The following is a 17,189-nucleotide window of genomic DNA, read 5'->3' as shown; positions in this document are numbered from 1 at the left end:
AAAGCTCAGACATTACCTTCCTGCACGCTTTAAAAGAGATAAGTTTCAATTGCACTTAACTCAAAATATGAACGCCGGCAGACTATGCAGACATGTGACAAGAAACTAAAGCCTTCTTACAGTATGAACTCTGAATTCCATTTTCATCACAACAAAAGGAAAAAAATAAAAAAAAAGCATACCTTTTCTCGGAGGTAGTTCACTACTTTGTGTTAATTCTGTTCCAGGATATACAATCTCCCCATCTTTTACCATTTCATTCCATAAGCCACAGAGTCCATCTCGTGTAAAAGCAAGCTGTTAAAAAAAAAAAAAAAAAAAAAAAAACAAGAAATGTTATATGCAGTTACATACAGTTGTATTTTTCCCCTCAAGACAACACAGAAGAAATTTTTAAAAACACCGTATGTCACCTCACTGGTAAATTCTGCCTGTGTGTTTGTCAGGGACTTAAATGATCTTCAGGATCTCTGCTTCTCTAGCTATGCTATTTTCAGATTAAAAGCTCTATCTGATCTGACTGCGTAGACTCAAAAACAGAGAGATCAATTTGCTTTTGGTGTATATCTCTCATCAAAAGCATGATTTGGTCACCTCAGAAATACCCACACATTCAACATGACATCATGCAGTAATTTGGGTAAATGGGGGAGGGGGATCCCTTTTTCCCTTTGGGAAAAGCCATCCAGTAAACTCAGGCTACGTAAAGTCACAAAATGGGGGAGCACAAGGGAAGTCACTACAGTCCCCTCTCCAAACCAGCGAATGAAGAGCATGGAACTCAGAGTACATGACAGGAAGGTCACCAACACGTAAAACTACCAACAATGTGAATCTCCTTTGAAGAAACTTAATGACCAACATAACTTGTCCTCTGCTGCTGGTGTTCTCTGCATTATAGAACACTGGGAAACAGGCGTCTACATCTCAAGTGAATTCCTTAATAACCAGGCTATAGTTTGCAACCATACAGCAGAAGGGAGAAGGGGAGTAAATGAAACTGGCAAGCAGAATTCCTTCAGCATGCCAGAGCGGTGCAGTGGAGACATCCAAGAAAAATGCTGAAAGCTTATTTAGAAGCACTCTTGTGTTATGTAACTAACATTCAAGTCCAAAGTGTTTTAAGTGAGGAGGAATAACACAAAGAAGTTACACAACTGCTGTTAATATTTGCCTTTACCCACAGAAGTCTGCTTGTACTTTGTTTTGATCAGTTTCCTAAAGATATTTTATTAAAGATTACAGTTTTTAAGAGCCACAACCAACTGCAGGGAGGTCATTTGCTGACCTAGCTAATCTAAGTAACATGAAAAATTAAAGACAGCTTGCACATTATGACACCACTGCAGCATACTAAATTACCACATTAGCTTTTTGACTTCATATTGCATAAGCCAGAAATTCACTCCAACAAGTATTAATGATTTCCTTTTTGTTTACCCAAAGTACGGGCTGACAAATTGTACGTATTTGTCACTTGCTATTTCCTTTCCTCAGGGGAGTAATAGAGAGAAGCATCACACAGTCTGACCCAGACCTTACCCTTCTGCAACTTAGCAATCATGCAGCACCAGAATTTAATTGTGACAATACTTTAAAGAACATGACATTCCTTGTTCTTTGGGGCTAGATAGAACATGGGTCTCTTGCAGAGAATGGGTTCTGCTGAAAACTTTACACTCGGTTTAAATTTAAAAAAAATGGAATAGATTGAACTGAAGTCACACTTCAACAACGTAAAAAAACAAACAAAAAAGCCCTCTTCAACCACTGACTGGATTTCTTACATTGTTCTAGGTCTATAAATATTTCAACAAAGACACAGGCATTCATTTTCTCCTTCATCAGATGTGGGCATATTCTTTATGGGGAAACGTAAAGAATTTATTTTCCCCAATTCTCATTGATATGTTTTCTTTTTCACTGTTTTTGGCTCCTATTGCATAGAAGACGTTTAATTATTTTAGGATGTTCACCTGCTCGATACTAAACCTATGACAAAACACAAGCTTGAAATATAGGAAAAAAGGCAACCCTTTGGATGAGTTGCAAAAATAACAATTTTTGCAAAAATAACAAATTTCACAAATTGAAGACTTCTATTAAATTGTCAACTTTTATATTTTATGTTCTCAAATCACCCTGGTATGGAAAATAGTTCTCACTGCCCTTAAACTTACATACTAAAAAACCTACAGCCTTTGAACTCATTATTCTTCATAATGCAACATTATTTTAATGAGGAGAACTTCATACTTTGTAAGCACTGCTATAGTAGAATGAAAAGTTTTTTCCTTTTTCAACTCTAATCTTTTTGCGTGGCACAAAGCGCACACAAGTCCTTCAAGCAAGTAAAAACTGAAAGAGTAAACAAAATTTCTTCTGCCTTGGGTTTGGTGTTCCAATTCTTATCAGTCATTTTCTTGTTATGTTGCACAAAGATAAAGCAACCACTGAGATTATAGGTCAGAGACCGCTCCTCCTCCTCCTCCAAATGTGCCATGTGGAAGCTTACACTATAAGCAGCCTCCAGAAAAACAAACTTGCTTTCATTCATGCTGTCGTTAACATTTTGCCAGTGGTATATGCACTGGGGGAGAGGGGGAAGGGACAAGTTTGAAAGTAAAGGAATATTGGACTTTTCTTGTGGCAATAATCAAAGCAACCGCCTGAAAGGACATTGAAGAAACAGTATTTACAACCAGTTCATGTGTTGTAACTGCAGGCAACTCAATTCCAACTGTAACATGGTCACTATTAATCTACTCAACGTAGAGCAAACACATTAAACAGTTCCACTGTGACAGCCAGAAGTGGAAGAGAAGGTTAATTTTAAAGGGGTAAATTGTTTGAGTAGTTTTATTGACATAATCCAAAAATTCCAGAACCGTAACAGAAGTTTCCCAACTCCCTTCAATTTCAGTTATCCCACAGAAACTGGGAGGAGTGACTGATATGCCAGATGGTTGTGCTGCCATCCAGAGGGACCTTGACAGGCTGGAGAAATGGGCTGACAGGAGCCTCATCAAGTTCAACAAGAAGTGCCAAATGCTGCACCTGGGGAAAAACAACCCCACACATGCTGGGGGCCACACAGCTGGGAAGCAGCTTGGCAGAAAAGGCCCTGAGGGTCCTGTTGGACACCAAGTTCAACACAAGCCAGCAATGTACCCTTGCCACACAGAAGGCCTGTGGTGTCCTGCGCTGCATCAGGCAGAGTGCTGCCAGTGGGTCAAGGGAAGTGATCCTTCCCACTCTGCTCAGCACCGGTGAGGCCACACCTGGAGCGCTGTGTCCAGTTCTGGGCTCCCCAGTACAAGGGAGACATGGACCGGACAGAGTCCAGTGAAGAACCATGAAAACAAATTAAGGCTCTGGAGCAGCTCACATATGAGAAAAGGCTGAGATGTGGGGCTGTTCAGCCCAGAACAGAAGGCTCAGGGGGACCTCATCAACATCAACAAACACCTGAAGGCAGCACACAAAGACAATAGAGTCAGGCTCTTCTCAGTGGTGCCCAGTGCCAGGACCAGAGGCCCTGGGCACACACGGGCCCCCAGGAGGCTCCCCCTGAGCCCCAGGCAGCACTTCTGTGCTGTGCGGGTGAGGAGCCCTGGCACAGGCTGCCCAGAGAGGCCGTGGGGTCTCCTCCTTGGGGATCTCCAAAAGCCGCCTGGAGATGGGCCTGGGCAGCCTGCGCTGGGTGGCCCTGCTGGAGCAGGGCTTGGGCCTGGTGGCCTCCAGAGGGCCCTGACAGCCCCAGCCACTCTTTTTTTTCTGTGAAACTAGCAGCTGAAGATAACAGTAAGTCAACTCTATGGTATGAAAGTCAAATTTCTGCTTTGATTACACAATCCTGACTTCTTTCTTTCAGTGTTTTAAGACTTGTCAGAAAATCTGATACATTCCTGGCTTGTCAGTCAGTAGGTTTTCTCACCTCAACTAGCAAATTGCACATGTAAGCATAAAATGACAGAATAATAGTATCAGAAAAGCCGACATTTTAATATGAATGAATTATTAACCAACAGAATTTAGTACTTTAAATGTATTGTGGGACCTCTGCATGCCATACAGTTACTTAAATATGCTAATTACTTATTAAAAAAAAGGGTGCTGTTCACAATGACTTTTCACAAATACTCTACAGGAGTACGTTACATCTTACTGTCTCTTCATTGTTTCTGACATACTGGGATTGCAAGTACAAGAATACAAGTCTAACACCCACCCACTACTTATTTGATTTACATGATCATCTTTCCCTCTAATAATTTAGTAACTTCATTTGTTAATGTTTAAAGGCATTAATTTGATAAACTCAGTAAATTAAACTAAGAATAAGCTTCCACTGAATTTTGCAATTGTCAACAGGTGCAGAGATGTATAGTCTGTAAATTTACCACAAGGACCCCAAGTCCCTGCTTGCCCCACCACCCAGACACTTGCTTCCCAAGTCTGAGACAACATCAATGCCATAACTCTATCCCTACTAAGCAGTACCCTACAGCCCTGGCACATGTTCTTAGCCTCCCTACTCATTTCATCCTATCAAGTGGCATTCCCCATGCCCCAAATATCCCTCTTCTTTCCCATAACACTTCCTAACTTCCTTTCAGATACAACCATGTATCTTCATCTCCTTTACACCTCACCTTCACAAACCCAACCTGCTTCCACCATTTATTATACGTTCTCATCTCTAAACCACATCTTCTTGATCTCTGCACTTCTAAGGTATGCACCTCAACAAATTTATACTTCCCACATAGACCTAAATCTCAGTCCTGATCACTTACCAAGTCAAAAAAGCAAGGGCCCAAACAGACTTCAAAGCAAACTCTTACTGTACTGTAAACTGAGCAGCCCCCACTCTAATCTTTTGCTAATCTTAACTCACAGTTAAACTGTAATTTACTCTGTCTAGTACAAGACTTAATTAAGTCAAAGGGATCTCTAGTTTGGTGCTAGCATATGTTGTTCCTATTTTCCAATGGGGCTGGCAGTGAAATTCTGCCCCCATGCATCCCTCTCCTGCCATCACCTCTACAGAACAAGGCATTAGCATTTCCTTACATGAAGCATTGCAACCACAACTGGATAAGCTTCTGAAAATCCACAAAACACCACTACAGGGTTTGATTTCAATAAGTTACTTTAAAAACCATCAAAAGCTGTGATGAAGTTGTGATTTGGTTCTAAAGTCAACTATTTAAAATCAGACAATGCTTATTCCACATGCTCTAGCAGATCACATTATTGATGTGGTTTCATAAACTTTCCTGTAACGAGCACAGAAGCCTCTGTAAAATGGAGCTCGAGAAAAATGATGCAAGGGAAAGAAAACATAAAGACCGTAAGGTCTGATTCAGGTAGGATTCCTGATTATACAGCTACTTTGGAAATAGAAGATAATCACAAAACGTCATTATGGATTTAAAATATAAGCTACTTAATAATCTTCACCTCAGAATTGTCAGCAGTTGGGGGGGGATGTGGACAGAAATCTGTTCTTCCACTCAGTTACTTCTGTATTAGTTATTGGTTACATTCTAAAGGCTACATTAAAATACATTTTTATTTAGAAATAGATTAAAATATTTTTTCAATGCATGAACAGACTAATATCCCACGAGAATGAGTGTTTTCCTAAGTCCTTCCACTGTTTTGAATCCCTTCAATTCATGCTTTAATTTTGTCTTCTTCCTCTTCCATATTCTGCCCTAGCCTCCTTCCTTCCCTGCTAAAGCATGCCACAAACCCCAGCTGCTAATCACACCCATACAAAGCACAGTGCAACATCATTAGGTCTAACATTTTGCTCTAAAGCTCTGATGACAAAGACAGTAAAGTTCAGAAGAACTGTGTGACATCAACAGGTTTGGGGTCAAACTAGAAATGTCCCCCTGTTGACAGTCTACCAGGCTTCCATTTGTTGCAAAATTTTAGTAACATTTAATGGTCATAAGCAAAGAAAAACTCAGTCTTACCCTCAAAGTTGAGAGAGAAGTTCTCTAACTTCCTCCATTTGAGGAACAGTAGCTCTAAGCCCAAATACCTGCACAAACATTGAGTTTAACTTCTCCAGCCTATCATTCCATGTAAAGTCCAGCCTTCACTCCACCTCTGGACCCCTTCTTTTTATTCTGGAGGGAGAGCATCACCTCATTTTTTAAATATTAAAAATTCTCTATTACAAATTTCACTACATTAGGGACATCAACAAAACAAAGAATGCATCTTTCACTAACTTCTTAACGGTCAAGACATCATTTATTAACATTAGCAAAGATACCGACCTAGGTGCTAGAAGAGGTGCCCTTTCACAAAAATACGGATGCCAAATTTAATTTTGGGGGAAGGTGAAAAGATTTCAGGCAAATACAATTAGTTGTAGGTGGCTACTTCAATTTAAAAAGATCTCTCAAATCCCTGTGGCAAAAGACGACAGAAATAGCCTACCAACCATAAACAATGAAAACTGATGAAAATCCATCCTATTCTTTGTTGTAGACAGCCCTTGCACCTTTCACTATTGCTTAAAATTGTATGTTTTGGTTTTTTTCCTATGCTACAGGAATATGAAAGCTTTTCTCCCTTATCCCCTGCTATTAAGCACAATAGTCCTCTGCAGGATCCAGAATGGGCAGACCAATAAGCACCAGACGCACACATGCATCTCATTAGCTGACTGATGCTATTTTTTTCATGATTCAGCCATCACTAATTAAAGTTCTCTGCATCAGGTTCTAAACAACTGGTGCAGAAACTTCACTTAAATGGAACTATTTAAAGCTCAAATTGACTTGGCAAACTGCTTATCTAGGTTTAAGTAAACAACTTTAATCTTCCCTACCATGTGTATTTTGTTATGTTTTCCTTTTAAGAGGGATGCCTTTGCTAGAACACAATCTCCCATTACAAACAATGTTGTTACACGTGTGATGGTTTCTACTAGTAATAGACATGCATGTGTATGTGTTTTAATATGCATTAAAACAAAACCAAAAATATAAAATGTATAAAATAAAATGTAACGAGTGTTAATCCAACCTTCCTAGCAACTCCAGGTTTTATTATTTCATAGGATTACTTAGCTGTTATACAATTACATCACTGATATGTGCATATAAGAAAACATTACATACGTTGTATTGCTGATGCAACCTCATATTGAGCTGAACCACCTGATTTGTCCAGCTACAGCAGCAGTTTGTTTCAGGTAACACAGAGCCTAACTTTGGTCCAACAGGAACTCACAAATTAACAAAAATCATTAATAACATGAATAAAACACAATTTACAAAATGAGTGTTTAGACTTCCCTAAACTTTTTAGACTTTTCTAGCAGCTGTAAAACATACAGGTCAATTAATTACAAAGTTTGTAAAAAGACCTGAAATAGTTGAGGGCTGCACTTAAGTCTTTATAGAGACTTTTGGCTTCCTATAATAAAAAATTGATTAAATCAGTTTCAGAGAAATTAACAGAAGCAAAATTTCTGTCATCAAGATATATAGTCTCCACCAACTTTTCACACCACGTCAGTTGCTCCTGCAGGCTAAAGGCTTGCTGGTACTACAAAAGGGCTCGTGCCTAAGATAATTTCTTAAGAACAGTAATAATATGCTACACCATGCTGGCTTTGTCTATTAACACTAACACCCCAATATAAGTATACTTAAATTTGGCCTGAATGCCAGCTGGAAGAGTGGCTCTCACAGGTGATTAAAGACAATCCATGCTAAGAAAAGAATGACACATGGATTTTATTCCATTAATACCACTACATTACAGACTGTTATTAATGCACATAGCATTATAGTATCATTTATTACATTATTACTGCAACATTGTCTTGAGCTAAAGTCAAAAAAGAATCCAATGATCATCAGAGAGATTCCAGTGCCTCTAATCCACAATGACTGCCACAGCCATCAAGTCTAAATACAGAGCCTCTGGCAACAGAGGCAAGAAAAATGGAGGAGTCAGACTTTGGAAACTACTCATCAACCAGAAGAAATGCTTCCCTTCCAATTCCAGCTATATCCCTCAAATTAGGCAACAGCAAAGAATGTTATTCAAGAACAACAACAGCAAAGTTACTTTTGAAGACCGGTTAATCTCTTATGTCTCCTAAGGTTAAGAACTCCCCAGTATAACTTTCTCCAAGGAATCCCAGCAACGTGCTCTTTTGACTACTGTAAAGCAAGAAATTACGAATCTAGGTGCAAAGTGAAAAGTTTCAGAGTCAATTCTAATCAGTAATGTGTAGTCAGCTTGATTCGTTCACTTAAATCAATGCGCCTTTGTTCAAATCTTTCCTAGGTATTATTCTCATAATTTCAGTTCCTGTTGACAGTCTCTTGAACACTGACAAGGCCCTTCTACAGTAAGCAGGTAACAACACATACAAGGCAGGAAATCTGCATGCTTGGTACAAACAGAACAAAGTGATACAGGATTTATGCCTACAAAGAGATTTCACAAGTAGCTAGGTCACGCCAGTCAATCAAGCGATACAAAAATTCCCCAGAGCCTCAAACCCCTTTACTTGACAGAAGACATCTGCCATTTAATATAATAACAAGAGCAAATCAAGAGCCACATGCCTTTTCTTTTTTTTTTTAATTAATAAAAAGTAACAAACAGAATACATCCACACAGAGTTCTATGATGAGGACCTGCCTAATGTCAAAAATCGCTAACCTAGTAAGAAAACTGTATTATACCTGGGAGGTCTGGCTATGCTTCACATTCCAGAGAAGCAATGTTTGTGTCCAGCAGATCACAAACGATTACTGTTCACTTATTCCATTAATCTCATTATTTTGGCTAGAGCACGATTAGAAGAAAACAAAGGGAGTACCTTGGCAATTACAGTCTACCTTATTACTCACAAAGAACTCTCACAGAAGAACTTATTCACCGAGATTTGTTAGAAATTAAGATGTTTATTATTTAGTGGCATTATTATAACCCATTAACTATACAGCTATCCCATAAAAGACAAGTATTTCACTGCATTTTATAAGCTCAGCTGAAAATAATCCTTAAGGTATGGGTGGCAATTGAAACCTTCCTGTCAAAAGTGCATGTAAGCATAAAAAAGGGATGTAGAAAAAAAGCACATTACAACAGAGAGGAAAAATGACAAATCACATGAATAGTCACACTTTTCACCTTGTATAATACGGAAGAAAGGCAGGCAATCCATACTCAGCAGTCATTACAGACAGATGGCCTTTTTTTCAGCTATAATTTTACAGTAGTCAAAACAACTTATTTGCAATCTAGAACTAAGCATCCAGGGACTAGAAAAGCATTTCTGTAATTGTTAATATGCTCATCTTCAAAATTTTTTTGTACTAAGCACATTCACCTCCTTAGCCAAAACATCTTTGAATCCAAACTTTTGGCTTTGGAAAGAATAAGAAAATGAGAGACAGAACTCATCTAGCCAAACCAAGAGTGACCCCTGTGATTTTATGGCACTTACATTATATAGTAGAGCCCTGATGGTTACATACAAAGCCTGTCACTTCAGAATCCGATTTAGCTTGTTTGATGTAAAATACTGGAGAAAGGCTGCTTTTCGGTCACAAGCACATAGAACTGCAGACACAATGACAGCTGAACTCTACCATCCAGCCTATGTACTTTTGGGTAAAGTCACTCAGGATGCAATTAATAAATAAATAAATCTATATCAAAGGAATAACACCAGCTGGTCTGTCCCAACAAGAACTTCAGAGATTTGAGCAAGAACTTGCAAAGGTTATTCAAAGTAAGGTATCTCTATGCCACATCTGGAGGAAGGAAGATGGACAACACAAGGACTTACTCTAGTTACCCATTTCATCCAAACCAAACATAACTGACCAAAACCACTTTAACTTCTCTGTATTTTCCCCTTAGTTTTCAAACCTGAATTGGGCAAACAAGATAATATCATCATTCATCTACCACACAATCCTCTACCACACAATCTTGATAAGTAAACATGTCATCTTCTAAAGCAAAACTCACCATACACTAGTACATTTCAACAAAGACCAGTTCCATTTCAACCACATCTCTTTGACAGACTCCATACAAAATTAACTCCCTTGGAAAAGGACAAAATTTAAAGGAAGCCTACACCTGTTACCCAAACAATTGGGGTAAAAGCTAATCTGAACTCTTTAAAATTTAAGTTAATTTCCATCGTCTTTCACATCAGTTCTCTTGTGCATTAAAACCACCAATGCCATTGAAGATAAGAAGTTCAGCAACAGCCTAAAGGAAAAACTCGGTTCTAACTGTGCTGCTGCATACACGGGTGTGTGCTTTGGCACTCCACAAAAATAACACACACATGTAGTCCAGCTTGTTTCTATGCAGAAGAGACCGGACCAACAACACAGATCTACTTGCAGCTCAAAATAATTCAGTGTTCCTTCACAAGCAGTGTTATATCAAGTACGTATTTCTTTCAGTAAGCCACCTCATCAGCAGCATTGCAGCTTTCTGTTTGTCAGCTGTTCAGCCTACACGCATCCTTGATCCTGGAAGGTCACCACCGTGCGACACGAGCCCCTAACGCCTCACCTGTAAGTCTGTCTTCAACCATTTGGAGTCGAACCTCGCTTGCGCAGCCAGACAAAAAGATTCAGAAGACATCTTCCCTTCTCCAGCCTCCTCGCCGGGCTGGCCGAGCAACCCAACCTGCCACAGGAGGAGAAAAATAACAATCCGGCATACAAACCACACCGTGCGGGGTTATTTTAGCCGAGATGAGGGCGGCTTCCCTGGGGTCTTCAATAATTTGGGGTGCAAGAGACCCCCCCGGGACCTCAGGGGGGAGGAAACCCGCGGCCACCCCCTCCCCTGACACCCGGGGAAGGCCTCCCCGGGCGGCCTAGCGCAGCCCCTCGGGGACGGAGGGGGACTGAGGAAGGGAAGGAGGGACCGAGGGAGGGAGGGAGGCCCGGGCACGGCCCCCGCCCCGCACCGGGGGCGCCGCCGCCACCATATCCGCGGGGCTGGGTCCGGGAGGGGGGTCTCTGTCGTTCCTCCCCCCAGCAGCAGCAGATGGAGGCGCTGCCCGCTCCCCGCACTCACCGGCCGCCCGCGGCGGCGGCTCCTCGCCCCGCTCGGCCCCGGGTTATCCTCGCCCCTCCTCCCCGCTCCCCGCCCGCCCCCCCCCCTCGTCGGCCGGCAGCGCCGAGCCCTGCCTTCCCCGCGCCCGCCCTCCCTCCACACTGGAAGCTGGGGAAGCTCGGCCCCCTCTCCGCCCGGCCCCTTTGTACGTCAGAGAGGCTCTCAGCCAATCAGAAGGGGAGGGGGAGGCGGGACATCCTGCCCCGAGCAGGCCGCACCATAGAGAGGAGCGGCGCAGTGGAGATAGATGGGCAGTGCGTAGAGGGAGGGGGTCCCCCTGAGTCGTCGTCGTCGTCTCCCCCGACCCTCCCCCAGCATGGTTAAGGTCTGAAGTGTTAAACCGCCTCGCGGTTTAAAATAAAATTAAATCAAACAGACAGTAGCAAAAACACAGCCCTCCGTTATACCCAGAGACAGATTTTAAAACATCAAAAATAAAAAAGTTCTGTTGTGTGCTTTATTTCCTTCAGGCACTTTAGCTGCGGGCTCTGCTGTTACGCTCATCCCTACATAAATAAAGATCAGGTTTTAAATATTTCAGGGCAGCGATGAGTAGGGCAGCGGCACCCAACATGGCAGCAGCAGCCTGAGAGGGGGGCTGAAGGGAAGTGGTGCCCCTGGGCACGGGGCAGGGGGCTGCAGGGGTGAGGTGGGGAGTTGGCAGGACCGAGGGGGCTGCAGGCCAAGGCGGCGCTCCCGTTGCCGAAGGGAGAAGCTGTGCTGGAGGAAACACTTTGGCTTCCACATAACTGTGCTGGGGATGGCAGAATGGATCCGCAGTGTGAAATTCAAATTAATCAAAATTACAGTAACTCGCCACGCGTAGCCTGCGGTTCTCCAGCACTCAAGGAGCCTGAAGGTGGGAGCAGGGCTTGGCAGATGGGACCACGATGGGCTTTGGCCCATGTGCAACCACAGGCTGCGCATCAACAAAATTCCAGCAGAACCAGGACCACTTGCATGCATTTAGGCTAAGGTTATCATGCTTAGGCAAATCGTTTTATTGTCATTATTATTTAAGAAGTAAAAAAAGGCACGGACCTGTTTTAGCAATCCAGAGGAGGGCCACAAGGATGATCAGATGGATGAAGTGCCTCTCCTACAAAGACAGGCTGAGGGAGTTGGGGTTGTTCAGCGTGGAGAAGAGAAGGCTCCAAGGAGATCTTACAGTGGCCATCCAGTACCTAAAGGGGACCTACAGGAAAGCTGGGGAGGGACTCTTGGTCAGGGAGTGGAGTGACAGTAAGGCTTTAAACTATAAGATGGTAGATTTAGATTAGATGTTAGGAGGAAATTCTTCACTCTGAGGGTGGTGAGGCACTGCCACAGGCTGCCCAGAGAAGCTGTGGATGCCCCATCCCTGGAGGTGTTCAAGGCCAGGCTGGATGGGGCTTTGGGCAACCCGGTCTGGTGGGAGGTGTCCCTGCCCATGGCAGAGGGGTTGGAACTAGATGATCTCTAAGGTCCCTTCCAACCCAAACCATCCTGTGTTTCTAAGAAGCATTTTGATAATTGTTAATAGTAAAGTGAATTTGATTTGTGGTGTTCATTTTCAAAGTAACAGAAAAATGCTGCCATGACCTAACTGCTCAGATTGTCACTCACCATGGACCTCTATGGGATGAAGACACGGTCACCTTAAGTGAAAAGCTGTACAACATCTCTGAACTGCCTGAAAATTTATATAAAATATAGAATATAATAAATACAGAAATAACTTATTTCCTCGGGTTACTCTGTGAAACTCCAAAATATGGACCTTTAAAAACAAAAGTGGTTTCCCTTGAAAAATCTGCCCAAATGCCTATATGTCAAAAGCTTTATGTTATATATCAGGGAAGTGGAAGTTTTGTCATGCATTTCATGTCATGTCTACTCTGGCTAGTCCATGGCTGAGCAGCAACTAGCGCACCAGGATGGGAAATGTCTTAGTCTCGTATTTCCTGGTAGACTAGAAATACGACGAAGTAGTCATATTATCATGCTCCAAGTAGGAATAAAAAATACTTTGCAATGGAGTCCAAACCAGAAGGCATTAGTAAAACTTGGCTGAAACCATGGTGCCCATTGATTGTGATTTGCAAGTCAGATATCAGAGAGATGCTTTGCATGTGCTGCATTCTCTGCCATTTTTATTTGGCTCTCCAAAAAGTCCTTTGCATTTATTTCAGATAAGTCTCTTACTAAATAACAAGCAGCAGTAATCTTCTGTTGTTAACTCTTGATGAGAATAATTTGAAGAGTGCATAACTGGCTAACTTGTTAGACTTGAATCATTGGCCCAATTAGCAGGTACTCACAGCATCCTAGAATGGCCAAGGTTGGAAGGGACCTCTGAAGATCATCTGGTCCAACCCCCCTGCCAAGCAGGATTGCCTAGAGCACTTTGTACAGGATGGCATCCAGGCAGGTTTTGAATATCTCCAGAGAAGGAGCCTCTACAACCTCTCTGGGCAAACTGTGCCAATGCTCATAGTAAAGTGCCCCCTCATATTCAGCTGGAACTTCCTGTACTCACCCACTTCCACAAAAATCAAAACATATTTGGGTGCAGTAACCATGGAAATTCAACAGATAGTGATGCCTCTGAAGAATTTATGATTATTTTGTATTTCCAGATTTAGATATCACTTCTGATGAATAATTTTTGTTTGCATTTGAAATGCACTGTAATAGCATGATGCAATCTAAAATGGCATTCTCATTTACAAAAATACTATGTACCCACCAATTTTTTCAGAGAGAAAAGTATATCTGGTAAAACAAAATAATTATTTTGATGATATTATTAAATTCAGTTCCATTAATAATCAGAAAATGCAAAGACTCTGGAACCTGTAATCATCTTTATACACAGTACTTGCACTATTAAGTCCATCAATAACTATGTTATTCTGATGTTGTTTAAATAACAATGATGTATTGTTTTACTTCTGACAGACCAAGGTAATGAAAGTGGTAATGTACGTGTCTGGCAGACTTCTGAAGGCAAGTTCAAGCCAAACAGGCAGAGTGCTACCACTCCACAGCCGCTCTTGTGCTCTACTCTTCTGATGCATATTTCCATCTTAAAGCAGGATTATATGATCTTGAAAATCGGTTCACCAGCTGTCATCCTTTGTGGCCCAGCTTGCACAAGTAACCTACTGTACACCCAAGAAAATCATTAAGTGGATCTGATGTCCCTGCCTTAGAGACACCAACATCCTCGGGATGGCAGGGCAGGCTGCTAGTGAGGTGTAAGAAAACTCTCAGCTTTCACTGCAAATCTGTCAAAACCCTCACACTTCTTTCTTGCTTCCTCCAGCAAAATGGCTGGACATGGAAAAATCTAATTTCTGTGGACAAACAAAGTCAGTCTTTTACATGTAGCTGCTTCTAGGTATGTTGTATAAATCACTATTAATACAGACTAAAACAACAAGTAGATATATCAGAATGCTTTCTAATAGGGTCTCATTCTCTGATGCACTTATTAGAGCACTTACAAACAATAGAGTGCGTTCTAAAAATGCCTGGCTTCGGGCAGGAGACCTCTCTTTTGCTGTAAATGTGGTGGAGGAGACATACCAGAGGAGAGGCACTTTTGGGGTACAGGAGGTAGAGGAAAAGTAGGATGGTGGTACACATGCAAGGCTGGAAAATGTAGGGTTGTTAGCATGGATGGTGCCCTCCCCTCACCTCCATGCACTTGCAGTTACAGTCAGACAGGTCTAAGGAGGTCGGGAAGAACAGTAACTAACTGAATAAACTAATACTAAACACTAATAATCTAATACTAATAATCTAAAGCAGAACAGACAGAAGTATCTCTGAACAATCTAGGCAGCACAATATTTGTTTTTATTTCACTTGTGACAATGAGATCATAAGCAATGACAAGATCAGTCACAAAAAATGAGGCAACTGCATTCTCAAGTGACTAAATTCAAAACCTTAAGAGCCAACGTACAAAAGATGAGAATGAACTTTTTTATTCATAAAGGACCTCAAATATTAAAGAATATGTTTACATATAACCAGTACCCTGCCCTACCCGCAGGTGTTCTAGGTATAACGGTCAAATCTTTACTAATTAATAATTATTTTAAATGTATGACTCTTGGGAGTCTGTTCTTGTTCTAACATCAGCAAAATGTGGGACATTCCTTTTCTCTCATTTTCTCTCAATAATTGTTACTCATGTGAAAGGGACACAAAACCATCTCTGTAAGAGCAGCGCCCAACTGTTCGCTGCGAGACAATGGCTTTTTTGTTTGTAATTTTTTTCAAGAGCCATTTGTGTGGAGCTCTCCCACTGAGTTTCAAAGTCTTTGTGTGTTATCATCCACAAAATACAAAATCCAGTCCACTCGGGGCTTAAAACAGGTCACAAAGAATTTCCTGGCTAATTCCCTGTGATGAAGGCTTTCCCAAAGAAAGTGAGAAAATTTTACAAGTAGCTTTTGTTATTTTAAGACACTCTGAACTGAACTGTTGGCCAAAATTTCAGCTTTATGCAATTAAAAGATCATGATGAGGCCCATTATTTCTTTATTATATTATTTGCAACGAATGCTGTCAGTTCACATTGGTCAGTACATATTATTCCACACCAGTGCTTTCTTCAGGGGGAAAATAGGACAGAGTAAGGACATAAAAGTACTCTCTTCCTTCCCCCACACACCAGTATTTCTCAATAGTCATAATGATGCTTTCTCCTAGCCATCTTAATTACTGGAAAAAAAAAATATTTACATAAACAGAACAACAAAACAAAGGAAGCAGCCTTTTTGTTCAAAACCCCAAACCTCTTGCCATCAATATCCCAACCCTCTTTCCTTATGCCTCTTCAGGACAATGAAGCATCTTCTTCCTCCGTGCATGGCTTTCTGGTCCTTTCTCACCTGCAGCAGTCACAGCCCTGCTGTTTCTCATCTTTTTCTCTGACATATCTTTATTCTAACCCAAAGCCTTCCAAGATGATTTCAGTCCCACCTTTATTAGGCAGTGAGTTCAGAAACTCATGTTACTCATATTGAGTTCAGAAACTGTATTGTTCCAGTATTAAACAGAATTAGGTTAACCCTGCCCCTCCTTTTTGCTTAGCCCTGATCTTAAATGACGAATATTGCTTACACACCGAGCTTCAACAAGTCCTTCTCTCGTGATGGTTTTTCTTTGTGGAAAGTCTTTGACCTGCGAGTCACAGCGCATTGTACAGCTGACACAGCTCAACTGCAGAGGTGGTGTTGGAAAAGCAATTCACAGTGTTAAGAAAAATGAAGGACAGAGCAACTAAAACTTGTCACCATAAAACCACACTTCGCAAAGGTAGCTAATTAGACTCCATTGTTAATTACATTTTGCATAGTTAATTATTTTTTAAATGAGGGTAAATCCTGTCCTTGTTAAAGCAAGCAGTAAGTTTTCATCGACTTCAGTAAGCTCAAAATTCAGCCTCACCTACCCTTTATTTTGCTCTTTCAATGCCAACCACAAGTGTTTCTGGTCTCCCAGAAAAATGATATCCCAACAGTTCATTCTCCAGGTAATGTCTTCCATTACAGAGAAAAAGGATTGTTTTGCTTCTCCAGGCCAGACCCAGTTTTTCTGTCCAGGAAGACTCTTGCTTTACAGCCCAAACCAGTCTGATCTGATTTGCGTCTCTGAACTCAACAACAATAATAAATTAATTAATTCCTTATATTTCTTTAAATTATAAACTCAAAATAATCATTTCATTAAATATTTGAGATGGATCTTGTTCTCTGACTCGCAAAGTAGCTTTGGAAATGACAGCTTGAATATGCTCATTAAGCCGATCTTCAGAAGACTTTGGAAATAAATACTGCATAAATACTCAGATATCCATTACAGACCTATGAAAATGAAAGGTATCTGGTATACAGCAAAGGACAGGTCAGAAATTCAGACAGGAAATATATATGCATTCCATGAACTAAAATTAGCACCCTCCATAAGCTCTTTATCATTTTCATATTAAATACAATTAATTACTTAAATCCAAGCAGGATACGTTTGAATTTAAAAGGGATTCTCAGTTA

At 41.2% G+C, this 17,189-nt stretch overlaps 1 protein-coding gene across 6 annotated transcripts in view; it reads right to left on the bottom strand.

Moving 5' to 3' along the window:
- Positions 1-11,178, bottom strand: part of HERC2 (HECT and RLD domain containing E3 ubiquitin protein ligase 2) — a 111,697-nt gene extending 100,519 nt beyond the window's left edge. For 3 of the 6 annotated variants that reach the window (XM_035315121.1, XM_035315145.1, XM_035315135.1), the window contains exons 1-3: positions 11,118-11,178; positions 10,591-10,711; positions 183-297 (exon numbers count right to left, since the gene is read on the bottom strand). In XM_035315121.1, coding sequence (XP_035171012.1) covers positions 183-297; positions 10,591-10,662 — 187 coding nt within the window. In that variant the 5' untranslated portion in view covers positions 10,663-10,711; positions 11,118-11,178. Of the gene's footprint in view, positions 1-182; positions 298-10,590; positions 10,712-11,103 lie in introns of all 6 variants that reach the window. The other 3 variants (XM_035315124.1, XM_035315127.1, XM_035315155.1) reach the window with 3 other exon arrangements.
- Between the last annotated feature and the right edge of the window lie 6,011 nt (positions 11,179-17,189).

The sequence above is a fragment of the Oxyura jamaicensis genome, chromosome 1 (genome assembly GCF_011077185.1).
Source record: "Oxyura jamaicensis isolate SHBP4307 breed ruddy duck chromosome 1, BPBGC_Ojam_1.0, whole genome shotgun sequence".
Classification (NCBI taxonomy): Eukaryota; Metazoa; Chordata; class Aves; order Anseriformes; family Anatidae; genus Oxyura; species Oxyura jamaicensis.
The sequence above is the reverse complement of the archived record's forward strand: the minus strand, read 5'-3'. Positions and strand labels throughout refer to the sequence as shown.